This window comes from Oncorhynchus kisutch, unplaced genomic scaffold, assembly GCF_002021735.2.
Source record: "Oncorhynchus kisutch isolate 150728-3 unplaced genomic scaffold, Okis_V2 scaffold1552, whole genome shotgun sequence".
NCBI classification, from domain to species: domain Eukaryota; kingdom Metazoa; phylum Chordata; class Actinopteri; order Salmoniformes; family Salmonidae; genus Oncorhynchus; species Oncorhynchus kisutch.
The window spans coordinates 7,761-35,260 of record NW_022263497.1 but is presented as its reverse complement, the minus strand read 5'-3'; the positions used below and the strand labels follow the sequence as shown (position 1 = coordinate 35,260).

The following is a 27,500-nucleotide window of genomic DNA, read 5'->3' as shown; positions in this document are numbered from 1 at the left end:
CACAGAGCTTGAGAGGATCTGCAGAGAAGAATGGGAGAAACTCCCACTTTTAATACGGTATGACTACTTGCATAAAAACTGTGGATAGAAACGTGAAGCCGGCGAGTACTGTTTCATGAAAATAACTCCAAATGCGCACATCATGTGTATATCTGGAGCAGGTGGATGTGACACCTCTGGACTCTAATTGGCCTCAGTCTGGACAATGTTTTACTGTTTTGGGGCAATAGGACTTGTGATCAAAAATGATAGAATTCAAATTCAATGACATTCTCTGATTCTATGACTATTAAAAGAGATTCTCCGGTACCTTTTAGCCAGTAGTTCTGAAAGTAACGCTCACTAGCCAATAGCGGTTCTCGATAAAATTGCGTACTACGTCACATCGGAACAGATATGTCATTACTCTCTCCACTCTGCATCTTGATTCGTTATCACTCAAAATGGCGAGGGGCTGAAGCTCATTGGCTAGAAATCAAATTGCTAGGGGGCTAGCCCATATGGGAGGGGGGGGGGGGGTGAAGCAGCACAGCTTCCAGAAATACTGTTGCTTTCAAACTCTGGATTCCGTGGCTAATTGAGGTAAGACAGTAATTATTGCGCATAGATTATGCATGTATGAACTACACATTGACACATCCTGCCCAAAGCTGGAGGTTTCAAAAATAGTTACCAGTAGCCAAAGTTCTGGAGCCTGTCTAACTGTTCTATTTGAATTCTGTTTGATTCTATGTGCATTCTATTTGAATTCTGTTTGATTCTATTTGAATTCTGTTTGATTCTACGTGCATTCTATTTGATTCTACGTGCATTCTATTTGAATTCTGTTTGATTCTATTTGAATTCTGTTTGATTCTATGTGCATTCTATTTGAATTCTGTTTGATTCTACGTGCAATTCTATTTGAATTCTGTTTGATTCTATTTGAATTCTGTTTGATTCTATTTAGATTCTGTTGACTGCTGAATGGGGGCCAATATTATTCACTAAGAATGGAAGATATCCTGAAGATTTGCAGATATCCCGCGCGAACAAAATTTCAACAGACAATAAAGATATTGTATTTATTGAGAAGGCATACAATAACATCAGTCAATCAGTCAAGCACTTTTGGGAAGGAGAAAGTTTAGCTATCTGAATATACCTTTAAATAAATAAAAAAAATCGTACTAATTTGGCCTACTAATTGATGTAATTACCTGGATCCCAGGTGAATTGGTTTATGAGTTGTACTGTAACCAGAGAAACCACTAGTATCAAACAGCAGGTTACTCAAGGTCCCAAAGTTAAGCTGACAGGGAATTGATTGATGATTTTGGTTTGGCTCGTTGCACAACTTACAGCGTTTTCTATTTGACTAATAGATACAATATGATGCGATTGTGATTTTGGCATTATTTTATATTATGGTCAATTGGATACGCTTGATATGTCACCTCACAAAATACCTTTTGACTGTTGCATCATGTTCTTTATTTGAATTGCATGTCTTCGATACAGGCCTTCTTGCTTTGAAAGCAAAAATATTTTTTGAAATAGCTGTCGAAAAATAAGTTTTAACTTTACATAAATGTAACGTTAGCTAGGAGCATATCATTTGAGCCATGGCGATGGAAGAGGCCTAGCTTAGTGAATAGCTATTAATATTCGTGCGCTAATAATTCTGCATGAACCTCCATAACATTGGATCTATATTGTAAAATAATGTACATTTTATCAACCAAAACAAAGCCGATCTGTGCACAGACATATCAGCTCCCGTCGACAGCCCACGAAGGGGTTCTCTGTATCGAATTGACGAAAATCCCTGATGAATTGTTCATATATATAAATACAAGTTTGTCCGTTAGCTATATCGATATAAAACGATGTATTATCAAGCCGTACGCGGTAGATCGTTGAAGTCAAACGGTGCCAGGTAGCGAACAGAGAGCTGGGATGCAGCCGCCGCAGAGAGAGAGAGAGAGAGAGAGAGAGACCTGCTGGAGAGAAAAAAAAACTCGAAAAGCAAATGAAATATAGGCAGGCCTGAAATAAACACTGCCGTCAGCGTACTATTACACAAATCTAACGTGATCGATGTAGTCTAACGCAAAATGCACCTTAAGGAATAACGGCAAATACAAAGAGGACGAAGGAGACGTTAGTGATGGAAATCATTTCCATTTTAGTGCATCATCTCGCCCCCTGCAATGCATCCCCACGATCCATATTACAGCCGGTGTTTCCTAAAGATCCCCATCCAGCAACCTCCACTCGGTACCCCCGTGTCGCCATGCCCAGCTTCACCCCCGTCTCCCCGGTCCATACCTCCTCGTCCTGCGGACATTCCTGGATCCCCACCGAACAGGCGGGGTCCAGGCAGGCTCCCAGCTCCTCCAGTCCCCGCTCCCGCTCCGGGTCTCGGTCCATCGTGTCACCGTTGAAGACGGGCGGTGGGGACTCGGCGTTACTCAACGCCGCCATTTTAAACTGCGATCAGCTGAGTGGAAAATAATCGAGGAGAGGAGACAGGAGGGGGAGACAGATTCAAGAAATGTAACTGCCTAGTAAAAGCAACCGGGATGTGATGGTTTTGGGGTACACGAGGAAATCAGGGTACCACTTTCCTCCTTTCTGTGTCAGTGACTATTTCTATTGGTTTATTATGTCAAAAACGAGTATTTAATTTGTTGCAGTGACCGCATATGATTTTGCTTACTGATTAGTAGCTGGTCCAATTACAACTGCATCAAGTGCACCTGCAAAATAAAACGCTTCCCAACAAAATACAAAAAAAAACACTAACCACAAAACAAATGTATAGCACCAACCTTTGTAGGTCTACCACCATACACAGACAGGCAAGCCAAACTCTGATAACATTTTAAAATGACATTTTTAACAAAATGGTGGGCTGGGCCAAGACTGATCAGCTCAACTAACCATTAAAAATAATATTGTAAGAAGATAATTAGTTTCAGTCAATGTAAGGTTTAACTACTCCAGTAGTTAAAATCTCAGTTAGACCAGAGAGGGTAAAAAGGCGAACCGAGAGGGGTAATTTGGCCCAAAATCTGTCTCCTCCAGCAGGTGGCGTTGTTTCGTCCGCCAGGCGAGGAGTATTTATAATGGAGACCAACGTAGCCACAGGAAAAGGGGAACCAGTGAAGAACAAACACCATTGTAAATACAAACCATAGTTATGTTTATTTATTGTCCCTTTTTGTACTTTAACTATTTGCACATCGTTACAACACTGTATATATACATAATATGACATTTGAAAGTTATTTAATATTTTGGAACTGTTGTGAGTGTAATGTTTACTGTACATTTTTATAGTTTATTTCACTTTTGTTTATTATTATTATTATTATTATTATTTATTATTACTTCACTTGCTTTGGCGATGTTAACACATGTTTCCCATGGCAATAAAGCTCCTTAAATTGAAATTGAATTGATTATCTCTACTCTGTCAGAGATACGAAGCAGAGACAGATCCTTACCAAGTACAGGCTGAGTGACCTCCGATTGACATAGAAACCGGCAGACATAAAAAGACATGGCTCCCCAAAGAGGAGCGTGTATGTGGTCACTGCATGACAGGGGAGGTAGAAACAGAGATGCACTTTCTCATTTACTGTGAGAAATATAATCCTCACCAAGAGATTATTATTCATTATTCGTAGAAATTACTACATTTATTCCACATTTGATCTTATTAAAAGGAAAAACAACAAATACTCATAGGTGAAGGAGCAACGACTCCTCTTGCAGCCAAATACTCATAGGTGAAGGAGCAACGACTCCTCTTGCAGCCAAATACTCATAGGTGAAGGAGCAACGACTCCTCTTGCAGCCAAATACTCATAGGTGAAGGAGCAACGACTCCTCTTGCAGCCAAATACTCATAGGTGAAGGAGCAACGACTCCTCTTGCAGCCAAATACTCATAGGTGAAGGAGCAACGACTCCTCTTGCAGCCAAATACTCATAGGTGAAGGAGCAACGACTCCTCTTGCAGCCAAATACTCATAGGTGAAGGAGCAACGACTCCTCTTGCAGCCAAATACTCATAGGTGAAGGAGCAACGACTCCTCTTGCAGCCAAATACTCATAGGTGAAGGAGCAACGACTCCTCTTGCAGCCAAATACTCATAGGTGAAGGAGCAACAACTCCTCTTGCAGCCAAATACTCATAGGTGAAGGAGCAACGACTCCTCTTGCAGCCAAATACTCATAGGTGAAGGAGCAACGACTCCTCTTGCAGCCAAATATGGATTTGCCTCCCGAAGCCTGAGACATTGAATAATTAACTTAATTATTATTATGGTTGTGATTATTATTCCTAATAGTAGTGGTACGAGTAGTAGGGGTGATGGTAATGATATCAGTTTAATTCATGATGGTTGTGGTAGTGATGGTATAGTATTGTTGATAATTCATGATGGTTGTGGTAGTGGTGGTACAGTACTGTATTAGTCATGGTGATGCTAGTGGTGGTATAGTATTGTATTAGTCATGGTGATGCTAGTGGTGGTATAGTATTGTATTAGTCATGGTGATGCTAGTGGTGGTATACTATTGTATTAGTCATGGTGATGCTAGTGGTGGTATAGTATTGTATTAGTCATGGTGATGCTAGTGGTAGTGGTGGTATAGTATTGTATTAGTCATGGTGATGCTATTGGTGGTATAGTATTGTATTAGTCATGGTGATGCTAGTGGTGGTATAGTATTATATTAGTCATGGTGATGCTAGTGGTAGTATAGTATTGTATTAGTCATGGTGATGCTAGTGGTGGTATAGTATTGTATTAGTCATGGTGATGCTAGTGGTAGTATAGTACTGTATTAGTCATGGTGATGCTAGTGGTGGTGTAGTACTGTATTAGTCATGGTGATGCTAGTGGTAGTATAGTATTGTATTAGTCATGGTGATGCTAGTGGTGGAATAGTATTGTATTAGTCATGGTGATGCTAGTGGTAGTACTGATGTAATGGTGATGCTAGTGGTGGTATAGTATTGTATTAGTCATGGTGATGCTAGTGGTGGTGTAGTACTGTATTAGTCATGGTGATGCTAGTGGTGGTATAGTATTGTATTAGTCATGGTGATGCTAGTGGTGGTATAGTACTGTATTAGTCATGGTGATGCTAGTGGTGGTATAGTACTGTATTAGTCATGGTGATGCTAGTGGTAGTATAGTACTGTATTAGTCATGGTGATGCTAGTGGTGGTATACTATTGTATTAGTCATGGTGATGCTAGTGGTGGTATAGTATTGTATTAGTCATGGTGATGCTAGTGGTAGTGGTGGTATAGTATTGTATTAGTCATGGTGATGCTAGTGGTGGTATAGTATTGTATTAGTCATGGTGATGCTAGTGGTGGTATAGTATTATATTAGTCATGGTGATGCTAGTGGTAGTATAGTATTGTATTAGTCATGGTGATGCTAGTATTGGTATAGTATTGTATTAGTCATGGTGATGCTAGTGGTAGTATAGTACTGTATTAGTCATGGTGATGCTAGTGGTGGTGTAGTACTGTATTAGTCATGGTGATGCTAGTGGTAGTATAGTATTGTATTAGTCATGGTGATGCTAGTGGTGGAATAGTATTGTATTAGTCATGGTGATGCTAGTGGTAGTACTGATGTAATGGTGATGCTAGTGGTGGTATAGTATTGTATTAGTCATGGTGATGCTAGTGGTAGTGTAGTACTGTATTAGTCATGGTGATGCTAGTGGTGGTATAGTATTGTATTAGTCATGGTGATGCTGGTGGTGGTATAGTATTGTATTAGTCATGGTGATGCTAGTGGTAGTGGTGGTATAGTATTGTATTAGTCATGGTGATGCTAGTGGTGGTATAGTATTGTATTAGTCATGGTGATGCTAGTGGTAGTGGTGGTATAGTATTGTATTAGTCATGGTGATGCTAGTGGTGGTGTAGTACTGTATTAGTCATGGTGATGCTAGTGGTGGTATAGTATTGTATTAGTCATGGTGATGCTAGTGGTAGTATAGTACTGTATTAGTCATGGTGATGCTAGTGGTGGTATAGTACTGTATTAGTCATGGTGATGCTAGTGGTAGTATAGTACTGTATTAGTCATGGTGATGCTAGTGGTGGTATAGTATTGTATTAGTCATGGTGATGCTAGTGGTGGTATAGTACTGTATTAGTCATGGTGATGCTAGTGGTGGTATAGTACTGTATTAGTCATGGTGATGCTAGTGGTAGTATAGTACTGTATTAGTCATGGTGATGCTAGTGGTGGTATAGTATTGTATTAGTCATGGTGATGCTAGTGGTAGTGGTGGTATAGTATTGTATTAGTCATGGTGATGCTAGTGGTGGTGTAGTACTGTATTAGTCATGGTGATGCTAGTGGTAGTATAGTATTGTATTAGTCATGGTGATGCTAGTGGTGGTATAGTACTGTATTAGTCATGGTGATGCTAGTGGTGGTATAGTACTGTATTAGTCATGGTGATGCTAGTGGTAGTATAGTACTGTATTAGTCATGGTGATGCTAGTGGTAGTATAGTACTGTATTAGTCATGGTGATGCTAGTGGTAGTACTGATGTAATGGTGATGCTAGTGGTGGTATAGTATTGTATTAGTCATGGTGATGCTAGTGGTGGTGTAGTACTGTATTAGTCATGGTGATGCTAGTGGTGGTATAGTATTGTATTAGTCATGGTGATGCTAGTGGTGGTATAGTACTGTATTAGTCATGGTGATGCTAGTGGTGGTATAGTACTGTATTAGTCATGGTGATGCTAGTGGTAGTATAGTACTGTATTAGTCATGGTGATGCTAGTGGTGGTATAGTATTGTATTAGTCATGGTGATGCTAGTGGTAGTGGTGGTATAGTATTGTATTAGTCATGGTGATGCTAGTGGTGGTATAGTATTGTATTAGTCATGGTGATGCTAGTGGTAGTGGTGGTATAGTATTGTATTAGTCATGGTGATGCTAGTGGTGGTATAGTATTGTATTAGTCATGGTGATGCTAGTGGTGGTATAGTATTGTATTAGTCATGGTGATGCTAGTGGTGGTATAGTATTGTATTAGTCATGGTGATGCTAGTGGTGGTATAGTATTGTATTAGTCATGGTGATGCTAGTGGTAGTGGTGGTATAGTATTGTATTAGTCATGGTGATGCTAGTGGTGGTATAGTATTGTATTAGTCATGGTGATGCTAGTGGTAGTGGTGGTATAGTATTGTATTAGTCATGGTGATGCTAGTGGTGGTATAGTATTGTATGAGTCATGGTGATGCTAGTGGTGGTATAGTACTGTATTAGTCATGGTGATGCTAGTGGTGGTATAGTACTGTATTAGTCATGGTGATGCTAGTGGTGGTATAGTATTGTATTAGTCATGGTGATGCTTGTGGTGGTATAGTATTGTATTAGTCATGGTGATGCTAGTGGTAGTGGTGGTATAGTATTGTATTAGTCATGGTGATGCTAGTGGTGGTATAGTATTGTATTAGTTGTGGTGATGCTAGTGGTAGTGGTGGTATAGTATTGTATTAGTCATGGTGATGCTAGTGGTGGTATAGTATTGTATTAGTTGTGGTGATGCTAGTGGTAGTGGTGGTATAGTATTGTATTAGTCATGGTGATGCTAGTGGTGGTGTAGTACTGTATTAGTCATGGTGATGCTAGTGGTAGTATAGTATTGTATTAGTCATGGTGATGCTAGTGGTGGTATAGTATTGTATTAGTCATGGTGATGCTAGTGGTGGTATAGTATTGTATTAGTCATGGTGATGCTAGTGGTAGTGATGGTATAGTATTGTATTAGTCATGGTGATGCTAGTGGTAGTGGTGGTACAGTACTGTATTAGCCATGGTGATGCTAGTGGTGGTGTAGTACTGTATTAGTCATGGTGATGCTAGTGGTAGTATAGTATTGTATTAGTCATGGTGATGCTAGTGGTAGTGGTGGTGTAGTACTGTATTAGTCATGGTGATGCTAGTGGTAGTATAGTATTGTATTAGTCATGGTGATGCTAGTGGTAGTATAGTATTGTATTAGTCATGGTGATGCTAGTGGTAGTGGTGGTATAGTACTGTATTAGTCATGGGGATGCTAGTGGTAGTATAGTACTGTATTAGTCATGGTGATGCTAGTGGTAGTGGTGGTGTAGTACTGTATTAGTCATGGTGATGCTAGTGGTAGTATAGTATTGTATTAGTCATGGTGATGCTAGTGGTAGTATAGCACTGTATTAGTCATGGGGATGCTAGTGGTAGTATAGTATTAGTCATGGTGATGCTAGTGGTAGTATAGCACTGTATTAGTCATGGTGATGCTAGTGGTAGTATAGTACTGTATTAGTCATGGTGATGCTAGTGGTAGTATAGCACTGTATTAGTCATGGTGATGCTAGTGGTAGTATAGTATTGTATTAGTCATGGTGATGCTAGTGGTGGAATAGTATTGTATTAGTCATGGTGATGCTAGTGGTAGTATAGTACTGTATTAGTCATGGTGACGCTAGTGGTAGTATAGTACTGTATTAGTCATGGTGATGCTAGTGGTAGTGGTGGTATAGTACTGTATTAGTCATGGTGATGCTAGTGGTAGTGGTGGTATAGTACTGTATTAGTCATGGTGATGCTAGTGGTAGTGGCGGTATAGTATTGTATTAGTCATGGTGATGCCAGTGGTGGTATAGTATTGTATTAGTCATGGTGATGCTAGTGGTGGTATAGTATTGTATTAGTCATGGTGATGCTAGTGGTGGTATAGTATTGTATTAGTCATGGTGATGCTAGTGGTAGTATAGTACTGTATTAGTCATGGTGATGCTAGTGGTGGTATAGTACTGTATTAGTCATGGTGATGCTAGTGGTAGTATAGTACTGTATTAGTCATGGTGATGCTAGTGGTGGTATAGTATTGTATTAGTCATGGTGATGCTAGTGGTAGTGGTGGTATAGTATTGTATTAGTCATGGTGATGCTAGTGGTGGTGTAGTACTGTATTAGTCATGGTGATGCTAGTGGTAGTATAGTATTGTATTAGTCATGGTGATGCTAGTGGTATTATAGTACTGTATTTGTCATGGTGATGCTAGTGGTGGTGTAGTACTGTATTAGTCATGGTGATGCTAGTGGTAGTATAGTATTGTATTAGTCATGGTGCTGCTAGTGGTGGAATAGTATTGTATTAGTCATGGTGATGCTAGTGGTAGTACTGATGTAATGGTGATGCTAGTGGTGGTATAGTATTGTATTAGTCATGGTGATGCTAGTGGTGGTATAGTATTGTATTAGTCATGGTGATGCTAGTGGTAGTATAGTACTGTATTAGTCATGGTGATGCTAGTGGTGGTATAGTACTGTATTAGTCATGGTGATGCTAGTGGTAGTATAGTACTGTATTAGTCATGGTGATGCTAGTGGTAGTATAGTACTGTATTAGTCATGGTGATGCTAGTGGTAGTACTGATGTAATGGTGATGCTAGTGGTGGTATAGTATTGTATTAGTCATGGTGATGCTAGTGGTGGTGTAGTACTGTATTAGTCATGGTGATGCTAGTGGTGGTATAGTATTGTATTAGTCATGGTGATGCTAGTGGTGGTATAGTACTGTATTAGTCATGGTGATGCTAGTGGTGGTATAGTACTGTATTAGTCATGGTGATGCTAGTGGTAGTATAGTACTGTATTAGTCATGGTGATGCTAGTGGTGGTATAGTATTGTATTAGTCATGGTGATGCTAGTGGTAGTGGTGGTATAGTATTGTATTAGTCATGGTGATGCTAGTGGTGGTATAGTATTGTATTAGTCATGGTGATGCTAGTGGTAGTGGTGGTATAGTATTGTATTAGTCATGGTGATGCTAGTGGTGGTATAGTATTGTATTAGTCATGGTGATGCTAGTGGTGGTATAGTATTGTATTAGTCATGGTGATGCTAGTGGTGGTATAGTATTGTATTAGTCATGGTGATGCTAGTGGTAGTGGTGGTATAGTATTGTATTAGTCATGGTGATGCTAGTGGTGGTATAGTATTGTATTAGTCATGGTGATGCTAGTGGTAGTGGTGGTATAGTATTGTATTAGTCATGGTGATGCTAGTGGTGGTATAGTATTGTATTAGTCATGGTGATGCTAGTGGTAGTGGTGGTATAGTATTGTATTAGTCATGGTGATGCTAGTGGTGGTATAGTATTGTATTAGTCATGGTGATGCTAGTGGTGGTATAGTATTGTATGAGTCATGGTGATGCTAGTGGTGGTATAGTACTGTATTAGTCATGGTGATGCTAGTGGTGGTATAGTACTGTATTAGTCATGGTGATGCTAGTGGTGGTATAGTATTGTATTAGTCATGGTGATGCTTGTGGTGGTATAGTATTGTATTAGTCATGGTGATGCTAGTGGTAGTGGTGGTATAGTATTGTATTAGTCATGGTGATGCTAGTGGTGGTATAGTATTGTATTAGTTGTGGTGATGCTAGTGGTAGTGGTGGTATAGTATTGTATTAGTCATGGTGATGCTAGTGGTGGTATAGTATTGTATTAGTTGTGGTGATGCTAGTGGTAGTGGTGGTATAGTATTGTATTAGTCATGGTGATGCTAGTGGTGGTGTAGTACTGTATTAGTCATGGTGATGCTAGTGGTAGTATAGTATTGTATTAGTCATGGTGATGCTAGTGGTGGTATAGTATTGTATTAGTCATGGTGATGCTAGTGGTGGTATAGTATTGTATTAGTCATGGTGATGCTAGTGGTAGTGATGGTATAGTATTGTATTAGTCATGGTGATGCTAGTGGTAGTGGTGGTACAGTACTGTATTAGCCATGGTGATGCTAGTGGTGGTGTAGTACTGTATTAGTCATGGTGATGCTAGTGGTAGTATAGTATTGTATTAGTCATGGTGATGCTAGTGGTAGTGGTGGTATAGTACTGTATTAGTCATGGGGATGCTAGTGGTAGTATAGTACTGTATTAGTCATGGTGATGCTAGTGGTAGTGGTGGTGTAGTACTGTATTAGTCATGGTGATGCTAGTGGTAGTATAGTATTGTATTAGTCATGGTGATGCTAGTGGTAGTATAGCACTGTATTAGTCATGGTGATGCTAGTGGTAGTATAGTATTAGTCATGGTGATGCTAGTGGTAGTATAGCACTGTATTAGTCATGGTGATGCTAGTGGTAGTATAGTACTGTATTAGTCATGGTGATGCTAGTGGTAGTATAGCACTGTATTAGTCATGGTGATGCTAGTGGTAGTATAGTATTGTATTAGTCATGGTGATGCTAGTGGTGGAATAGTATTGTATTAGTCATGGTGATGCTAGTGGTAGTATAGTACTGTATTAGTCATGGTGACGCTAGTGGTAGTATAGTACTGTATTAGTCATGGTGATGCTAGTGGTAGTGGTGGTATAGTACTGTATTAGTCATGGTGATGCTAGTGGTAGTGGTGGTATAGTACTGTATTAGTCATGGTGATGCTAGTGGTAGTGGCGGTATAGTATTGTATTAGTCATGGTGATGCCAGTGGTGGTATAGTATTGTATTAGTCATGGTGATGCTAGTGGTGGTATAGTATTGTATTAGTCATGGTGATGCTAGTGGTAGTGGTGGTATAGTATTTTATTAGTCATGGTGATGCTAGTGGTAGTGGTGGTATAGTACTGTATTAGTCATGGTGATGCTAGTGATAGTATTGTATTAGTCATGGTGATGCTAGTGGTAGTATAGTATTGTATTAGTCATGGTGATGCTAGTGGTAGTGGTGGTTTAGTACTGTATTAGTCATGGTGATGCTAGTGGTAGTATAGTATTGTATTAGTCATGGTGATGCTAGTGGTAGTATAGTATTGTATTAGTCATGGTGATGCTAGTGGTAGTGGTGGTATAGTACTGTATTAGTCATGGTGATGCTAGTGGTAGTGGTGGTATAGTACTGTATTAGTCATGGTGATGCTTGTGGTGGTATAGTATTGTATTAGTCATGGTGATGCTAGTGGTAGTGGTGGTATAGTATTGTATTAGTCATGGTGATGCTAGTGGTGGTATAGTATTGTATTAGTTGTGGTGATGCTAGTGGTAGTGGTGGTATAGTATTGTATTAGTCATGGTGATGCTAGTGGTGGTATAGTATTGTATTAGTTGTGGTGATGCTAGTGGTAGTGGTGGTATAGTATTGTATTAGTCATGGTGATGCTAGTGGTGGTGTAGTACTGTATTAGTCATGGTGATGCTAGTGGTAGTATAGTATTGTATTAGTCATGGTGATGCTAGTGGTGGTATAGTATTGTATTAGTCATGGTGATGCTAGTGGTGGTATAGTATTGTATTAGTCATGGTGATGCTAGTGGTAGTGATGGTATAGTATTGTATTAGTCATGGTGATGCTAGTGGTAGTGGTGGTACAGTACTGTATTAGCCATGGTGATGCTAGTGGTGGTGTAGTACTGTATTAGTCATGGTGATGCTAGTGGTAGTATAGTATTGTATTAGTCATGGTGATGCTAGTGGTAGTGGTGGTATAGTACTGTATTAGTCATGGGGATGCTAGTGGTAGTATAGTACTGTATTAGTCATGGTGATGCTAGTGGTAGTGGTGGTGTAGTACTGTATTAGTCATGGTGATGCTAGTGGTAGTATAGTATTGTATTAGTCATGGTGATGCTAGTGGTAGTATAGCACTGTATTAGTCATGGTGATGCTAGTGGTAGTATAGCACTGTATTAGTCATGGTGATGCTAGTGGTAGTATAGCACTGTATTAGTCATGGTGATGCTAGTGGTAGTATAGTACTGTATTAGTCATGGTGATGCTAGTGGTAGTATAGCACTGTATTAGTCATGGTGATGCTAGTGGTAGTATAGTATTGTATTAGTCATGGTGATGCTAGTGGTGGAATAGTATTGTATTAGTCATGGTGATGCTAGTGGTAGTATAGTACTGTATTAGTCATGGTGACGCTAGTGGTAGTATAGTACTGTATTAGTCATGGTGATGCTAGTGGTAGTGGTGGTATAGTACTGTATTAGTCATGGTGATGCTAGTGGTAGTGGTGGTATAGTACTGTATTAGTCATGGTGATGCTAGTGGTAGTGGCGGTATAGTATTGTATTAGTCATGGTGATGCCAGTGGTGGTATAGTATTGTATTAGTCATGGTGATGCTAGTGGTGGTATAGTATTGTATTAGTCATGGTGATGCTAGTGGTAGTGGTGGTATAGTATTTTATTAGTCATGGTGATGCTAGTGGTAGTGGTGGTATAGTACTGTATTAGTCATGGTGATGCTAGTGATAGTATTGTATTAGTCATGGTGATGCTAGTGGTAGTATAGTATTGTATTAGTCATGGTGATGCTAGTGGTAGTGGTGGTTTAGTATTGTATTAGTCATGGTGATGCTAGTGGTAGTATAGTATTGTATTAGTCATGGTGATGCTAGTGGTAGTATAGTATTGTATTAGTCATGGTGATGCTAGTGGTAGTGGTGGTTTAGTATTGTATTAGTCATGGTGATGCTAGTGGTAGTATAGTATTGTATTAGTCATGGTGATGCTAGTGGTAGTATAGTATTGTATTAGTCATGGTGATGCTAGTGGTAGTGGTGGTATAGTACTGTATTAGTCATGGTGATGCTAGTGGTAGTGGTGGTATAGTACTGTATTAGTCATGGGGATGCTAGTGGTGGTATAGTACTGTATTAGTCATGGGGATGCTAGTGGTAGTATAGTACTGTATTAGTCATGGTGATGCTAGTGGTAGTACTGATGTAATGGTGAGTTAGTTTCATTTTCCATTTTTAGCTTTTTTTCATTCCTATTATTTATTATTTTTCTACTATTAACTGTTACCCTTTAATTATTCGTATTATTTATTACCATTTTATTATTATTATTCTGCATTATTTTATTACAATTTATATTGTATACATTGTTGCTTGGGCAATATTGACGCAGTGTTTTTCATGCCAATAAAGCATCTTGGTTTTGAATTTGATTTGAGTAACCGAACGTAAAATAATGAGAATGAGTGTCGACTTTTGGTCAACAAAAAAGTGTAATGGCTTATTTGCTTCGTGAGGCTTATTTGATTGAATAGAAGATCTGTCATGTTTAGGTTGTTACGAGCGTGCTGATAAGTAGAACACGTGACATCCCGGCAACTTTGAGAAGAAAAAAAAAAAACACTTCAAATCAGTTTATCCCGGTTCTTGACAGTCCTGTTCATGAGTCGTCTCACTCTCCACGTAATTACAGACAGGTGACGTCAGGAACCCCTCATCGAATATTCAACAAAATATTCAAATAAACTAGGATGTATCCACCAATCCAAAGAGAGGATTATACAGAACAAAAATATAAACACAACATGCAACTATTTAAATTATTTTACTGAGTTGCAGTTTATGTAAGGAAATCAGTCAATTGAAATAAATATGTAGTGCACCTTTCTAAAGTAGTGTACTATATTGGGAATAGGGCTCTGGTCTAAAGTAGTGTACTATATAGGGAATAGGGCTCTGGTCTATAGTAGTGCACTATATTGGGAATAGGGCTCTGGTCTAAAGTAGTGTACTATATTGGGAATAAGGCTCTGGTCTAAAGTAGTGCACTATATAGGGAATAGGGTCCTGGTCTAAAGTAGTGCACTACATAGGGAATAGGGCTCTGGTCTAAAGTAGTGCACTATATAGGGAATAGGGCCGCAACCTAGTGGTGCACTACATAGGGAATAGGGCAAAGGTCTAAAGTAGTGCACTATATAGGGAATAGGGCTCTGGTCTATAGTAGTGTACTATATAGGGAATAGGGCTCTGGTATATAGTAGTGCACTACATAGGGAATAGGGCTCTGGTCTAAAGTAGTGCACTACATAGGGAATAGGGCTCTGGTCTAAAGTAGTGCACTACATAGGGAATAGGATGGACGTACCCAGTCAGTCTCTGGACAAGACCCACCACACAACTCACATGGCTTCACGAACGGTGTGTGTTTGTGTGTGTGTCAGCAACATTAAAGACATCCACGTATTGAGTGACATCCAAACTCCAGCCAGCCTCTGGGACTCGTTTGTCAACAGTTATCAGAGTTTCTCCTGTCAGATAAACAGACTAAATGATTAGAAATATAATGAATAGAACCGGCATCTATTCAGTTGATCCGATAGGAGAAATACAGATCACTTTTGAAAAACTGGGCCCTGGGCATTAATTCATAAAGAGAACAGATCAGGTTTTTAAATTGGTTTCCTGTAGTTACACTAAGTCACTAGTAACAACAGTGTATAACACAGTATTTGTATGGCAATAAACCAGTCACAAACTGGAGAGTCACATTTCAGCAGATTTGTTTTCAGTATTTTATTCATGACACCCGGTGTTACTCAGAACAGATGTGAAACACCAGCTTTGTCTCAAGTCAATAGGAACATACCAGCATCACAGTTCTATGTACCGATGCCCTCCAGATCTCCTTCACCCTTTCACTGTACAGAGACTATGAGAACAGAAAGCTGATAACAACGTGGACACAAGTGAAACATCTTGTAAAGCAATGAACAGAAATGCTTTATGTACCAAACACACAGTGGTCAAAGACTGGTCACTTGTCAGACAGGATCTTCTGTGATGGGGGTCATGAAAGGATTCTCTCAACACACATCATCAGCTGTTCCAAGGATCCATTCATTATGAATATCCTGAGTGGGGTCACATGTTACCGTTGTGAACACAGTTAGGGAGGCCATTCCTCTGGTGTCCCGAAGCAAACGAGGACTGTTGTGATTCCCCCACAGGTCCTATATGAGAGGGTAGGGCTGGGTTTATCCACAGGTCCTATATGAGAGGGCAAGGCTGGGTTTATCCACAGGTTCTATATGAGAGGGCAAGGCTGGGTTTATCCACAGGTCCTATATGAGAGGGCAAGGCTGGGTTTATCCACAGGTTCTATATGAGAGGGCAAGGCTGGGTTTATCCACAGGTCCTATATGACAGGGAAGGGCTGGGTTTATCCACAGGTCCTATATGACAGGGCAGGGCTGGGTTTATCCACAGGTCCTATATGACAGGGCAAGGCTGGGTTTATCCACAGGTCCTATATGAGAGGGCAAGGCTGGGTTTATCCACAGACTGGGTTTATCCACAGGTCCTATAGGACAGGAAGTGCTCATTTCTTCTTGGTGGCTCTCTTTCCCTCACCCTTCTTGGGTTTCCCTTTGCCTCTCAGTTTCCTCAGCCGACGCATCTCCTCCTTGAAGTCCTCGTGTTCATCTCTGGTGGGGGAGCAGGGAGGAAATGGTGTTACTGATGTGGGCTAAATTAATACTACACTGAAGCAGGTGTACAGAAGAACAGAGACAAACCGGGTCTGGAACACAGAGACAAACCGGGTCTGGAACACAGAGACAAACCGGGTCTGGAACACAGAGACAAACCGGGTCTGGAACACAGAGACAAACCGGGTCTGGAACACAGAGACAAACCGGGTCTGGAACACAGAGACAAACAGGGTCTGGAACACAGAGACAAACAGGGTCTGGAACACAGAGACAAACAGGGTCTGGAACACAGAGACAAACAGGGTCTGGAACACAGAGACAAACAGGGTCTGGAACACAGAGACAAACAGGGTCTGGAACACAGAGACAAACAGGGTCTGGAACACAGAGACAAACAGGGTCTGGAACACAGAGACAAACAGGGTCTGGAACACAGAGACAAACAGGGTCTGGAACACAGAGACAAACAGGGTCTGGAACACAGAGACAAACAGGGTCTGGAACACAGAGACAAACAGGGTCTGGAACACAGAGACAAACAGGGTCTAGAACACAGAGACAAACAGGGTCTAGAACACAGAGACAAACAGGGTCTAGAACACAGAGACAAACAGGGTCTAGAACACAGAGACAAACAGGGTCTAGAACACAGAGACAAACAGGGTCTGGAACACAGAGACAAACAGGGTCTGGAACACAGAGACAAACAGGGTCTGGAACACAGAGACAAACAGGGTCTGGAACACAGAGACAAACAGGGTCTAGAACACAGAGACAAACAGGGTCTAGAACACAGAGACAAACAGGGTCTAGAACACAGAGACAAACAGGGTCTAGAACACAGAGACAAACAGGGTCTAGAACACAGAGACAAACAGGGTCTAGAACACAGAGACAAACAGGGTCTAGAACACAGAGACAAACAGGGTCTAGAACACAGAGACAAACAGGGTCTGGAACACAGAGACAAACAGGGTCTGGAACACAGAGACAAACAGGGTCTGGAACACAGAGACAAACAGGGTCTGGAACACAGAGACAAACAGGGTCTAGAACACAGAGACAAACAGGGTCTAGAACACAGAGACAAACAGGGTCTAGAACACAGAGACAAACAGGGTCTAGAACACAGAGACAAACAGGGTCTAGAACACTCTCGTTAGAACAAAGAGACAAATAGGATCTAGAAAACTGTATTTTCCCTGTCTGTGGTTAGCCAGAAGAACCTTCTAAAGCCTATAGCAGTGGTTCTGGCTAGAGTAGGGCTGTAAACATTACTGCACACTGCCAAACACAGACATGCCAAAACAACCCAGATCCCTTTCCCATGAATAGCCCTATGGATCTATGAAGCCCATCACCACGTCATGTACTACCTGAAGAGTCCCATGTATCGTAGCTTCTGCGTAAGGGCATAGTAGATCTTGTGTTGAGGGTACCAGTCGTACACCTCCTTTTTCTGGGCCATGGGCGGCTCCTTGAACAGCTGGACCACCTTCATGGACTTGTTGTCCGTAGGACGCGCCACATCCCCAAAGATACGTGCACTGAGACGTGCCATACGTACGGCGTAGTTGGACAGGCTGGCCATAACTCGCTGAAAGACAAGAGGAAAGAGAAGCAGCAAACATCGGTCAAATATGTCCTAAAAAAATAATAACTTCTATAGACGGGTTAGCTGACAACGTCACAAAAAATTACACGCGCGCTTCAATGGGGCAGAAATCTGTGTTGTATTTCTGGATGGCCAGATATTGTTTCTATTGGCTTATATTGGACCTAAGATATTGTTTCTATTGGCTTATATTGGACCTAAGATATTGTTTCTATTGGCTTATATTGGACCTAAGATATTGTTTCTATTGGCTTATATTGGACCTAAGATATTGTTTCTATTGGCTTATATTGGACCTAAGATATTGTTTCTATTGGCTTATATTGGACCTAAGATATTGTTTCTATTGGCTTATATTGGACCTAAGATATTGTTTCTATTGGCTTATATTGGACCTAAGATATTGTTTCTATTGGCTTATATTGGACCTAAGATATTGTTTCTATTGGCTTATATTGGACGTAAACTTGTCGCCTTTGTAACAACGACTTCCATTGGTAGAGCAGAGGCATGAGCATCTGGTAATTATAGACAGATCTCCGTTTTATCACCTACAACAGTGTAGGAACATAACATCTAAATTGGTTGTTTAAACCCATTCTACCCAGAATGTAATACTATTCCACCTGCTCTAGCCCCAGAATGTAATACTATTCCACCTGCTCTACCCCCAGAATGTAATACTATTCCACCTGCTCTAACCCCAGAATGTAATACTATTCCCCCTGCTCTAGCCCCAGAATGTAATACTATTCCACCTGCTCTACCCCCAGAATGTAATACTATTCCACCTGCTCTACCCCCAGAATGTAATACTATTCCACCTGCTCTACCCCAGAATGTAATACTATTCCCCCTGCTCTACTCCCAGAATGTAATACTATTCCGCCTGCTCTACTCCCAGAATGTAATACTATTCCGCCTGCTCTACTCCCAGAATGTAATACTATTCCCCCTGCTCTAACCCCAGAATGTAATACTATTCCCCCTGCTCTACCCCCAGAATGCAATACTATTCCACCTGCTCTACCCCCAGAATGTAATACTATTCCACCTGCTCTACCCCCAGAATGTAATACTATTCCACCTGCTCTACCCCCAGAATGTAATACTATTCCGCCTGCTCTACCCCCAGAATGTAATACTATTCCGCCTGCTCTAACCCCAGAATGTAATACTATTCCACCTGCTCTACCCCCAGAATGTAATACTATTCCCCCTGCTCTAACCCCAGAATGTAATACTATTCCCCCTGCTCTACCCCCAGAATGCAATACTATTCCACCTGCTCTACCCCCAGAATGTAATACTATTCCACCTGCTCTACTCCCAGAATGTAATACTATTCCACCTGCTCTACTCCCAGAATGTAATACTATTCCACCTGCTCTACCCCCAGAATGTAATACTATTCCACCTGCTCTACCCCCAGAATGTAATACTATTCCACCTGCTCTACCCCCAGAATGTAATACTATTCCCCCTGCTCTACCCCCAGAATGTAATACTATTCCCCCAGAATGTAATACTATTCCCCCTGCTCTACCCCCAGAATGTAATATAGATTATTTCCAGACCTCATTAGGAAGTGCATACAGGTCGTGACAGCAGTAATGACGATAGCTGCTCAGCGAAACTCCATTCTTTGGTAGCTCGCTTGCAAATGTATTGCGAGCACTTGGTCATATGGCCATTTTCACATGTTCATAAATGTTTGGCCATTTGTGAAAATGCTATAGCAATATAGAGGGAACGTGGCCGTGCGTTTAGACAATTAGTAGACACTGCAGTAAATAAACCATCTGTCTCGTCCAGGACCAGAGTCTACGCAGACTGGTGCCCCATAGCCAATCAGAACTACAGTAGGCTTATATACAAATAAGCCATTTGCACAGAGGCCTGTCATCAGTCCCTTTGAACTGGACTGTGTGTTTACAGGCAGTAGGGCCTGTCATCATTCACTATGAACTGGCATGTGTGTTTCCCGTCAGTAGGTCCTGTCATCATTCACTTTGAACTGGACTGTGTGTTTACAGGAAGTAGAGCCGGTCATCAGTTCCTTTGAACTGGACTGTGTGTTTACAGGCAGTAGGGCCTGTCATCATTCACTATGAACTGGCATGTGTGTTTCCCGTCAGTAGGTCCTGTCATCATTCACTTTGAACTGGACTGTGTGTTTACAGGCAGTAGGGCCTGTCATCATTCACTTTGAACTGGACTGTGTGTTTACAGGAAGTAGGGCCTGTCATTCACTATGAACTGGACTGTGTGTTTACAGGAAGTAGGGCCTGTCATCATTAACTTTGAACTGGACTGTGTGTTTACAGGCAGTAGGGCCTGTCATTCACTATGAACTGGACTGTGTGTTTACAGGCAGTAGGGCCTGTCATTCACTATGAACTGGACTGTGTGTTTACAGGAAGTAGGGCCTGTCATTCACTATGAACTGGACTGTGTGTTTACAGGAAGTTGCAACAACACGACTTTAGAGCAATAGAACACATTCACCAAAAGCCACAAATACACCTGAATGGATTTCTGCAAATACCACAGGGGTCCTCTTACATTTGGGAACTTCAGTCCTGTTGATCAAACAATCATGACAAGGTGGGCTCTTTTCACTATATACACACATCAACAAGATCAACAACTAATGCTAGTCAGAGCCAGATTAGCACAACCCCTCAAACTTTTTTCTGCTAGTTGGCCATCAACATTGCACTGTTAGGGCCTCTAGAGTGGTCAAAGGCACTGCATCACGGTGCTAGATGTGCCACTAGAGATTCTGGGTTCGAGTCCAGGATCTGTCGCAAACGGTCTCGACCGGGAGACCCATGGGGCGGCATACAATTGGCCGGGTTAGGGGAGGGTTTGTCCGGCAGTGATGTTCTTGTCCCATCGCGCACTAGCGACTCCTGTGGCGGGCCGGGCGTAGTGCATGCTGACACGGTCCCCAGGTGTACGGTGTTTCCTCCGACACAATTGGTGCGGCTGGCTTCCGGGGTTAAGCGGGCATTGTGTCAAGAACCAGTGCGGCTTGGCTGGGTTGTGTTTCTGGAGAGAGCACGGCTCTCGACCTTCGACTCTCCCGAGTCCGTACGGGAGTTGCAGCGATGAGACAAGACTAACGACCAATTAGATATCAGGAAATTTACCAATTGACCAATTGAAAACCACTAACATGGGAAGAAAAATAGATAATGTAATAAAGCAACGGGGAATTGTAGCATCCTCGCCCTTCTGTAGCCTTCCAACCATGCAGGCTTGTCCCAACCAAGCACTCAAGCTAACTGGCTAAAGTTGGCTTGTTAGTTACTTCCAGACACAAAATGAGAGAACACCTCACCTCTGACCATTTGACTCCCACCTAGCAGAGCTGGTTAGGCTGTTTGTGTGGTGTCTAACTTAGCCTACATTTACTGACACCGGTCATATTCAGCAGGTGTTGCGCGTCGGTAAATTCAGCAGTTATTCTGCGCTCTGAAATCAAAAGTAGATAGCATATCTCTTGCGTTTGCAAATTCACTCTAATTTAAGAATAGTGATTCATATTTCTTGCTAGCTTAACCAAATGACACCTGCATCCCTAGGTCTGTAACCACCGGAAAAGTCAGTCACTCACCCACTCCTCCAATGACATCCTCCTAGCAACTAGCTATCTAGATTAAATGTAGTCTGTTTTTTTTTATCTTGCTCCATAAATAGATACGCTAGCCTATCAGCCACATTATAACTGACTTGTGATCCTTGGCCTTGCTAGTTTGATTGAATCAAATCTTATTGGTCACATACACATTGTTAGCAGATGTAAATGAGAGTTCAGCGAAATGCTTCTACTTCCGACAGTGCAGTAATATCTAACAATTCCCCAACAAGTACCTAATACACAATCATCTAAAAGGGGTGAATGAGAATATTCACATATAAATATATGGATGAGCGATGGCCGAGCAGCATAGGCAAGGTGCAATAGATGGTATAAAATACAGTATATACACTTGATATGACTAACGTAAGATATGCAAACAAAATTAGTGTCATTATTTAAAGTGGCATTGTTTAAAGTGACTAGCGGTCCATTTATTAAAAAGTTGCCAGTGATTGGGTCTCAATGTAGGCAGAAGCTTCTCTGAGTTAGAGATGGCTTTTTAGAAAATCTGATGGCCTTGAGATAGAAGCTGGTTTTCAATCTCTCTGTGATTGAATTGAACATTCCCAGCCTTAGTTACATTTGTCCATTTTTGCCCCCAAAAAACATAATGAGCCATTGAAACAGACTGCATTCCGAATGGTACCAGGCCCGCTGTGACTTACACACACACACGTGCTTCTATACCTGCATTGCTTGCTGTTTGGGGTTTTAGGCTGGGTTTCTGGGTTTCTGTACAGCACTTTGAGATATCAGCTGATGTACGAAGGGCTATATAAATAAATTTGATTTGACTTAGCAATATTTTCTGGAGTACCAAGAAATGTATTCGTTTATTATATAAATCATGTGTTGAACCGCATGGACCTATTCTGACAACAATGCCTTGGTGTACGTCATGGAATGTAGAGTCAAATATAACCTATTTATAAAATCTCTTATAAAAGTTGGTTTCGTAGCATAAACTGGGAATTGTATATTTTTGACTGATATTGTGGATTGTCTGTTTTCAGTACTTTGAAGTACTGAAGAAAAAATACTTTAAAAGTACTACTGAAGTCGTTTGGGGTATCTGTACTTTACTATTTAAAAATCAGTCAACTTTTACTTTACTACATTCGTAAAGAAAAGAAAATGTACCTTCTACTCCGTACATTTTCCCCGACACCCAAAAGCACTCTTTACATGTTGAATGCTTAGCAGGACAGAAAAATGATCTAATTCACGCATTTTCAAAGAGAAAAATCGCATGTCATCCCTACTGCCTCTGATCTGGCAGACTCACTAAACACAAACGCTTTGTTTGTAAATAATGTCTGAGTGTTGGTGTATGCCCCTGGCCATCAGTCAAAAAAAAATGTAAACAAGTAAATGGTGCAGTCTGGTTTGCTTAATATAAGGAATTTGAAATGAGTTCTACTTTAACTTTTGACACATAAGTATATTTATATCCAAACACTTACTCATGTAGTATTTTACTGGGTGACTTTCACTTGAGTCATTTTCTATAAAAAGGAATCTTTACTTTCACTCAAGTATAACAGTTTAGGTACTTTTCCCACCACTGTGTGTTTCATATCTGCAAAGTAGTTCCTCTTTAAATAGTCCAAGAGCCACCCATCAAAAATGTGCTGTACCTTGACCCAGGTAACTAAACGTCAACAACATCACTTAGATAATGTTATGAATGTATACAACGATTGGGTCTAATCCAGAATGCTGATTGGGTAAAAGCGCATTCCAGCCAGTGTCTATTCCACAAATTACCACTGGCTAAATCTACGACTTTAAAATTCCAATTTACTCAGTTGCATCTGACCGCAATCCACTGTATCATAAGCCCAGCCAGGCAATTTATGAACTTGATCTCCACCATAAAAAGCATCTAGACATTATCTCACGTTTCTTTTTAGGCCAACATTTAGTTTTCAACAGCAGAGATTTGTATAAACGTTGCTGTCTGCTTCTCCGAAATTTGCAACATGGTTTCAATATTCAAATTCCATCTCCAGCTGTCCCATATCAAAGTAATGAACAAGAGTCGCGACAGCGTTTCTCAGCTAGAGACAGACAGAAATTCCAATTGAAAAGAAGGTACAAGGTTGCAGCAGCCTAGACAGCTTCAGTGTTGGAACTGACCGTGTTACTGTCGCTGTGTTGTCGGCTAGCTGCTCTGAACAGAGAGCACATGTTCTGTGCCAGGGCGAAATCGCGCCTCATTAGCTCATTGTTATGTATGTATCCAAATAAATGTCACTAGACAACAGCTTAAAACAAAATGTAGATAATGTTCATCTGTTTGACGAGACTAAATTGGCCAGCTTGCAAACCAGGAAGAAGGGTTGTCTCGGATTTAACACCCGTGACAATATCCTGCAAACACCGGCTTCTCGGGCATTTTAATTTAAATGAACACTGTGGCTCAACTTGTAAAAAAGTTGCAATTATTATTTATTTTTTTAAATAAAAGTTAAGAATGTTTGCATCGAAATCCCAGCACATCTTGGGTTTATTTCCCTAAAAACATTTCGGTGTTGCCGTTTTACCTTGATTACTTTTGTTGCACACGGAACTATTTGTGCGCTCGGTGTTTGACACGTTACCGGTCTTTTTTTTGGCCGTGGGATTAAAATAAAAAATCGCCATATTGAACGTCTTCTGTAAACCCAGTTTTGTCCCATAGTTTCTAAGCAACCAACCAGTTTATGAAAGCGCTTCATTGGTCATGGTTTAATACCAATCGAAAAATCATAGTCAAACACATCATCAACGTTCATGATCAGTTTTAAAACAGAGGAAAACATACACTGAATGACAAAATGACTCACTGCGTCCACAGCCAAATACATACCTGGAATCACCGCGACTTGTGTAGTAGCTTTGTTATATCCAAATGTAGATTATATTACCATGTTCTACACGATAATTGCATAACTTGCTACTCAGTTTGTGTGTCACTAGTAGATGTTATTGTATTTCGTTCAATATGTCGCTAACCTTCAAGCATGCCTCCACTTCTATAATATTCTTCTTCGATTATGTTTAACGGCGGTTGGCAGCCAATACATGTTGCATTACCGCCACCTACTAGACTGGAGTATAACTACCTTATACGTGGTTTGAAAATGTAAATAAATACATTTTCAAAAAATACCCTACCATCTAACCCTGCACTCACTAAAAACCCACCACCTTACTCCACTATTTAAATCTCTCTAGTCCTACCTCAGACCAACAGCCTGAAAGGACGGGACACCATCACTCAACACACCCTGTAACTCTTCTGATGTCAAGTCTTGTACACCCAAATAGCTCACTGCAGCTGCCACCACGACCTCAATATCCAGCGACTTACGTTCCATCCCTACAGTACAGTTGATAACCACTGCTATAAATACTAAAAATCTTATCGTACTGAAGCATATTGTACCAGTCAAAAGTTTGGACACACCTACTCATTCAAGGGTTTTTCTTTATTTGTACTATTTTCTACACTGTAGAATATTAGTGAAGACATCAAAACTATGAAATAACACATGTGGAATCATGTCGTAACCAAAAGTGTTAAATTAAAATATATTTTAGATTCTTCAAAGTAGCTACCTTGACAGCTTTGCACACTTTTCACATTCTCTCAACCAGCTTCACCTGGAGTGCTTTTCCAACAGTCTTGAAGGAGTTCCCACATATGCTGAGCACTTGTTGGCTGCTTTTCCTTCACTCTGCGGTCCAACTCATCCCAAACCATTTCAATTGGGTTGATGTCAAGTGATTGTGGAGGCCAGGTCATCTGATGCAACACTCCATCACTCTCCTTCTTGGTTATTTAGCCCTTACACAGCCTGGAGGTGTGTTGGGTCATTGTCCTGTTGAAAACAAATTATAGTCCCACTAAGTCCCTCTAAGCCCAAACCAGATGGGATGGCGTATCGCTGCAGAATGCTGTGCTAGCCATGCTGGTTAAGTGTGCCTTGAAATCTAAATAAATCACAGACAGTGGCGCCAGCAAAGCACCCCTACACCATCACACTTCCTCCTCCATGCTTCACGGTTGGAACCACACATGCAGCGATCATCCGATCACCTACTCTGGTCTCACAAAGACATGGTGATTGGAACCAAAACCTCAAATTCGGACTCATCAGACCAAAGGACAGATGAGCATTGTTTTGAAACTGATCATGAACGTTTATGACTTGTTGGCTATGATTTTTCGATTGGTTTTAAAACCATGACCAATGAAGCTCTTTCATATACCAAGCGCAAAAAACACGTTGGTTGTTTAGAAACTATGTGGCTAAAACTGGGTTTTCAGAAGACATTCAATATAGTGAATTTTTTCTTTTAGTCCAAGGGCCAAAAAGCATCAGTAGCATACGTTTCTTCAGTTTATGCAAGGGCAAACACCAAGCGCAAAAATAGTTCAGTGTGCAACAAAAGTAAATCAAGATGAAACGGCAACACCAGCACATTGTTAGCGCGGGTTATTTCCCTTTTGATTTTGATGCCTGAGACAAATTCGTTCTTATCCCTTCTTGCTAGCTAGCCAACTACGGCTAACTTACAGTCACTTCAAAAAAAGAATAACACTGGCTACAGTTACATTTGTTTAAGCTGTTTTCTAGTGACGTTGATTCGGATACATGTGCTCTCTCTTCAGGACACAAGTTGTTCAGAGGAGCTAGCCAACAACACAGCTACAGGAACAATATCAGTTTTAAACACAGACGCTGTAAAGGCTGCTGCAATTTGTTTCGTGACATTTCTTTGTATATATATATCCATAAAAATGATGCCAGATGATTCATGATTTTGGCTGGCTGAGAAACGCTGCCTGCCTGTCTCGTCGCGACTCTTACTTGTTCATTGCTATGATATGGGACAGCTGTTGATGCAATTTGAATATTGAAACAATGTTGAAAACGTTGGAGAGACAGCAAGGTTTATTCAAATCTCCACTGTTGAAATCGAAATATTAGTCTAAAAGAAATGTGAGATAATGTCTAGATGCTTTTTATAGTGGAGATCAAGTTTATAAATTGCCTGGCTGGGCTGATAGACAGTGGATTGCGGTCAGATGCAACTGAGTAAATTGGAATTTTAAAGTCGTAAAGTCAGATCTTATTTATTTAGATGATTTTTTAAAATTATAACATTTCAAATTACAATACAAACACTTTTATTTTCTCTGAAGAAACATACAATTACATTAAAAGCAAAAAATATATAAATACCACAAAAATTTACTTTCAAAAGTTAAAGTTACTAAAAGAAAAGGTCACAGTTGTACAAACATATGGTTGTTGTTGTAAGAATACAGTGTTTTTGTTGTTATTAATACATTCTAGAGATTTTATTAGATATTGGATTTCAAGTAAAAATGTATTGCATTTGGTGATAGATTTCAAATATTTGTTTTCGTGTAACTAACATTTACCAGAGAGAATGAAGAATGAATAACTCATTCAGTGGTCTTGTTTTCATTTGAATAATAACGTTACATTTTTCATTGTAAATACCTGGGTCTTATTGATGTAATAAAACATGTAACTACGTAACTCGCTCCAACATAACTTCACAGAGTCACACTCATATTTTTTTTTTTTGTATAATAGTTTCCCCTTTTGTCACAGAAAAGGCATATTTCTTTTACGTCAATGACTAGACAAGTTATTGCAAGGGTATATTTTGGTATATATTTTGGGTATATTTTGTGCAACATTTTAAAGTCAACTTATTTGACTTAATTCTATTTTTTAAATGTGTGAGGGAGCCAAGTTTTCTTCCGTTAAATTTCAGAAGAATTTCCCTCTAGGAGAGATCTGGTTGGAGTTATTATTTTTACATTCTTATCCAGCAGGGGGAAACCCTTCTAACATAAATTCCACATCTATCTTCTCCAAAACACAAATGACATTTCATGAATTGAGTAAATCTTGAAGGTGTTGCTTTGCAGATAGAA

General features: G+C 40.4%; 2 protein-coding genes across 7 annotated transcripts in view; both read right to left on the bottom strand.

The window, feature by feature from the left end:
* LOC116366651 (serine/threonine-protein kinase B-raf-like) overlaps positions 1-2,510 on the bottom strand; it is a 45,560-nt gene extending 43,050 nt beyond the window's left edge. For 3 of the 5 annotated variants that reach the window (XM_031818684.1, XM_031818683.1, XM_031818688.1), the window contains exon 1: positions 2,311-2,510. In XM_031818684.1, the coding sequence (XP_031674544.1) occupies positions 2,311-2,466 (156 nt within the window). In that variant the 5' untranslated portion in view covers positions 2,467-2,510. The remainder of the gene's footprint in view (positions 1-2,310) is intronic. The other 2 variants (XM_031818687.1, XM_031818685.1) reach the window with 1 other exon arrangement.
* Positions 2,511-15,332: 12,822 nt separating this feature from the next.
* LOC116366652 (28S ribosomal protein S33, mitochondrial-like) lies at positions 15,333-24,618 on the bottom strand. Of its 2 annotated transcripts, none has more exons than XM_031818691.1 (3): positions 24,390-24,618; positions 17,651-17,871; positions 15,333-16,268 (listed from the first exon to the last, which is right to left on the bottom strand). In XM_031818691.1, the coding sequence occupies exons 2-3, from the start codon at positions 17,863-17,865 to the stop codon at positions 16,163-16,165; spliced, it is 321 nt and encodes a 106-aa protein (XP_031674551.1). In that variant the 5' UTR covers positions 17,866-17,871; positions 24,390-24,618; the 3' UTR covers positions 15,333-16,162. The 2 variants fall into 2 exon arrangements, with proteins under 2 accessions (XP_031674551.1, XP_031674550.1); XM_031818690.1 differs by lacking the exon at positions 24,390-24,618 and adding an exon at positions 23,678-23,882.
* Between the last annotated feature and the right edge of the window lie 2,882 nt (positions 24,619-27,500).

Coding starts and splice junctions, on each gene's coding strand:
- LOC116366652 (XM_031818690.1), bottom strand. CDS start 23,758: ATGAGGCGCGATTTCGCCCTGGCACAGAACATGTGCTCTCTGTTCAGA. Junction 17,872..23,677: donor AACACAGCGACAGTAACACG/GTCAGTTCCAAC, acceptor CTTGTCTTTCAG/CGAGTTATGGCCAGCCTGTC. Junction 16,269..17,650: donor CGATACATGGGACTCTTCAG/GTAGTACATGAC, acceptor CTCCCCCACCAG/AGATGAACACGAGGACTTCA.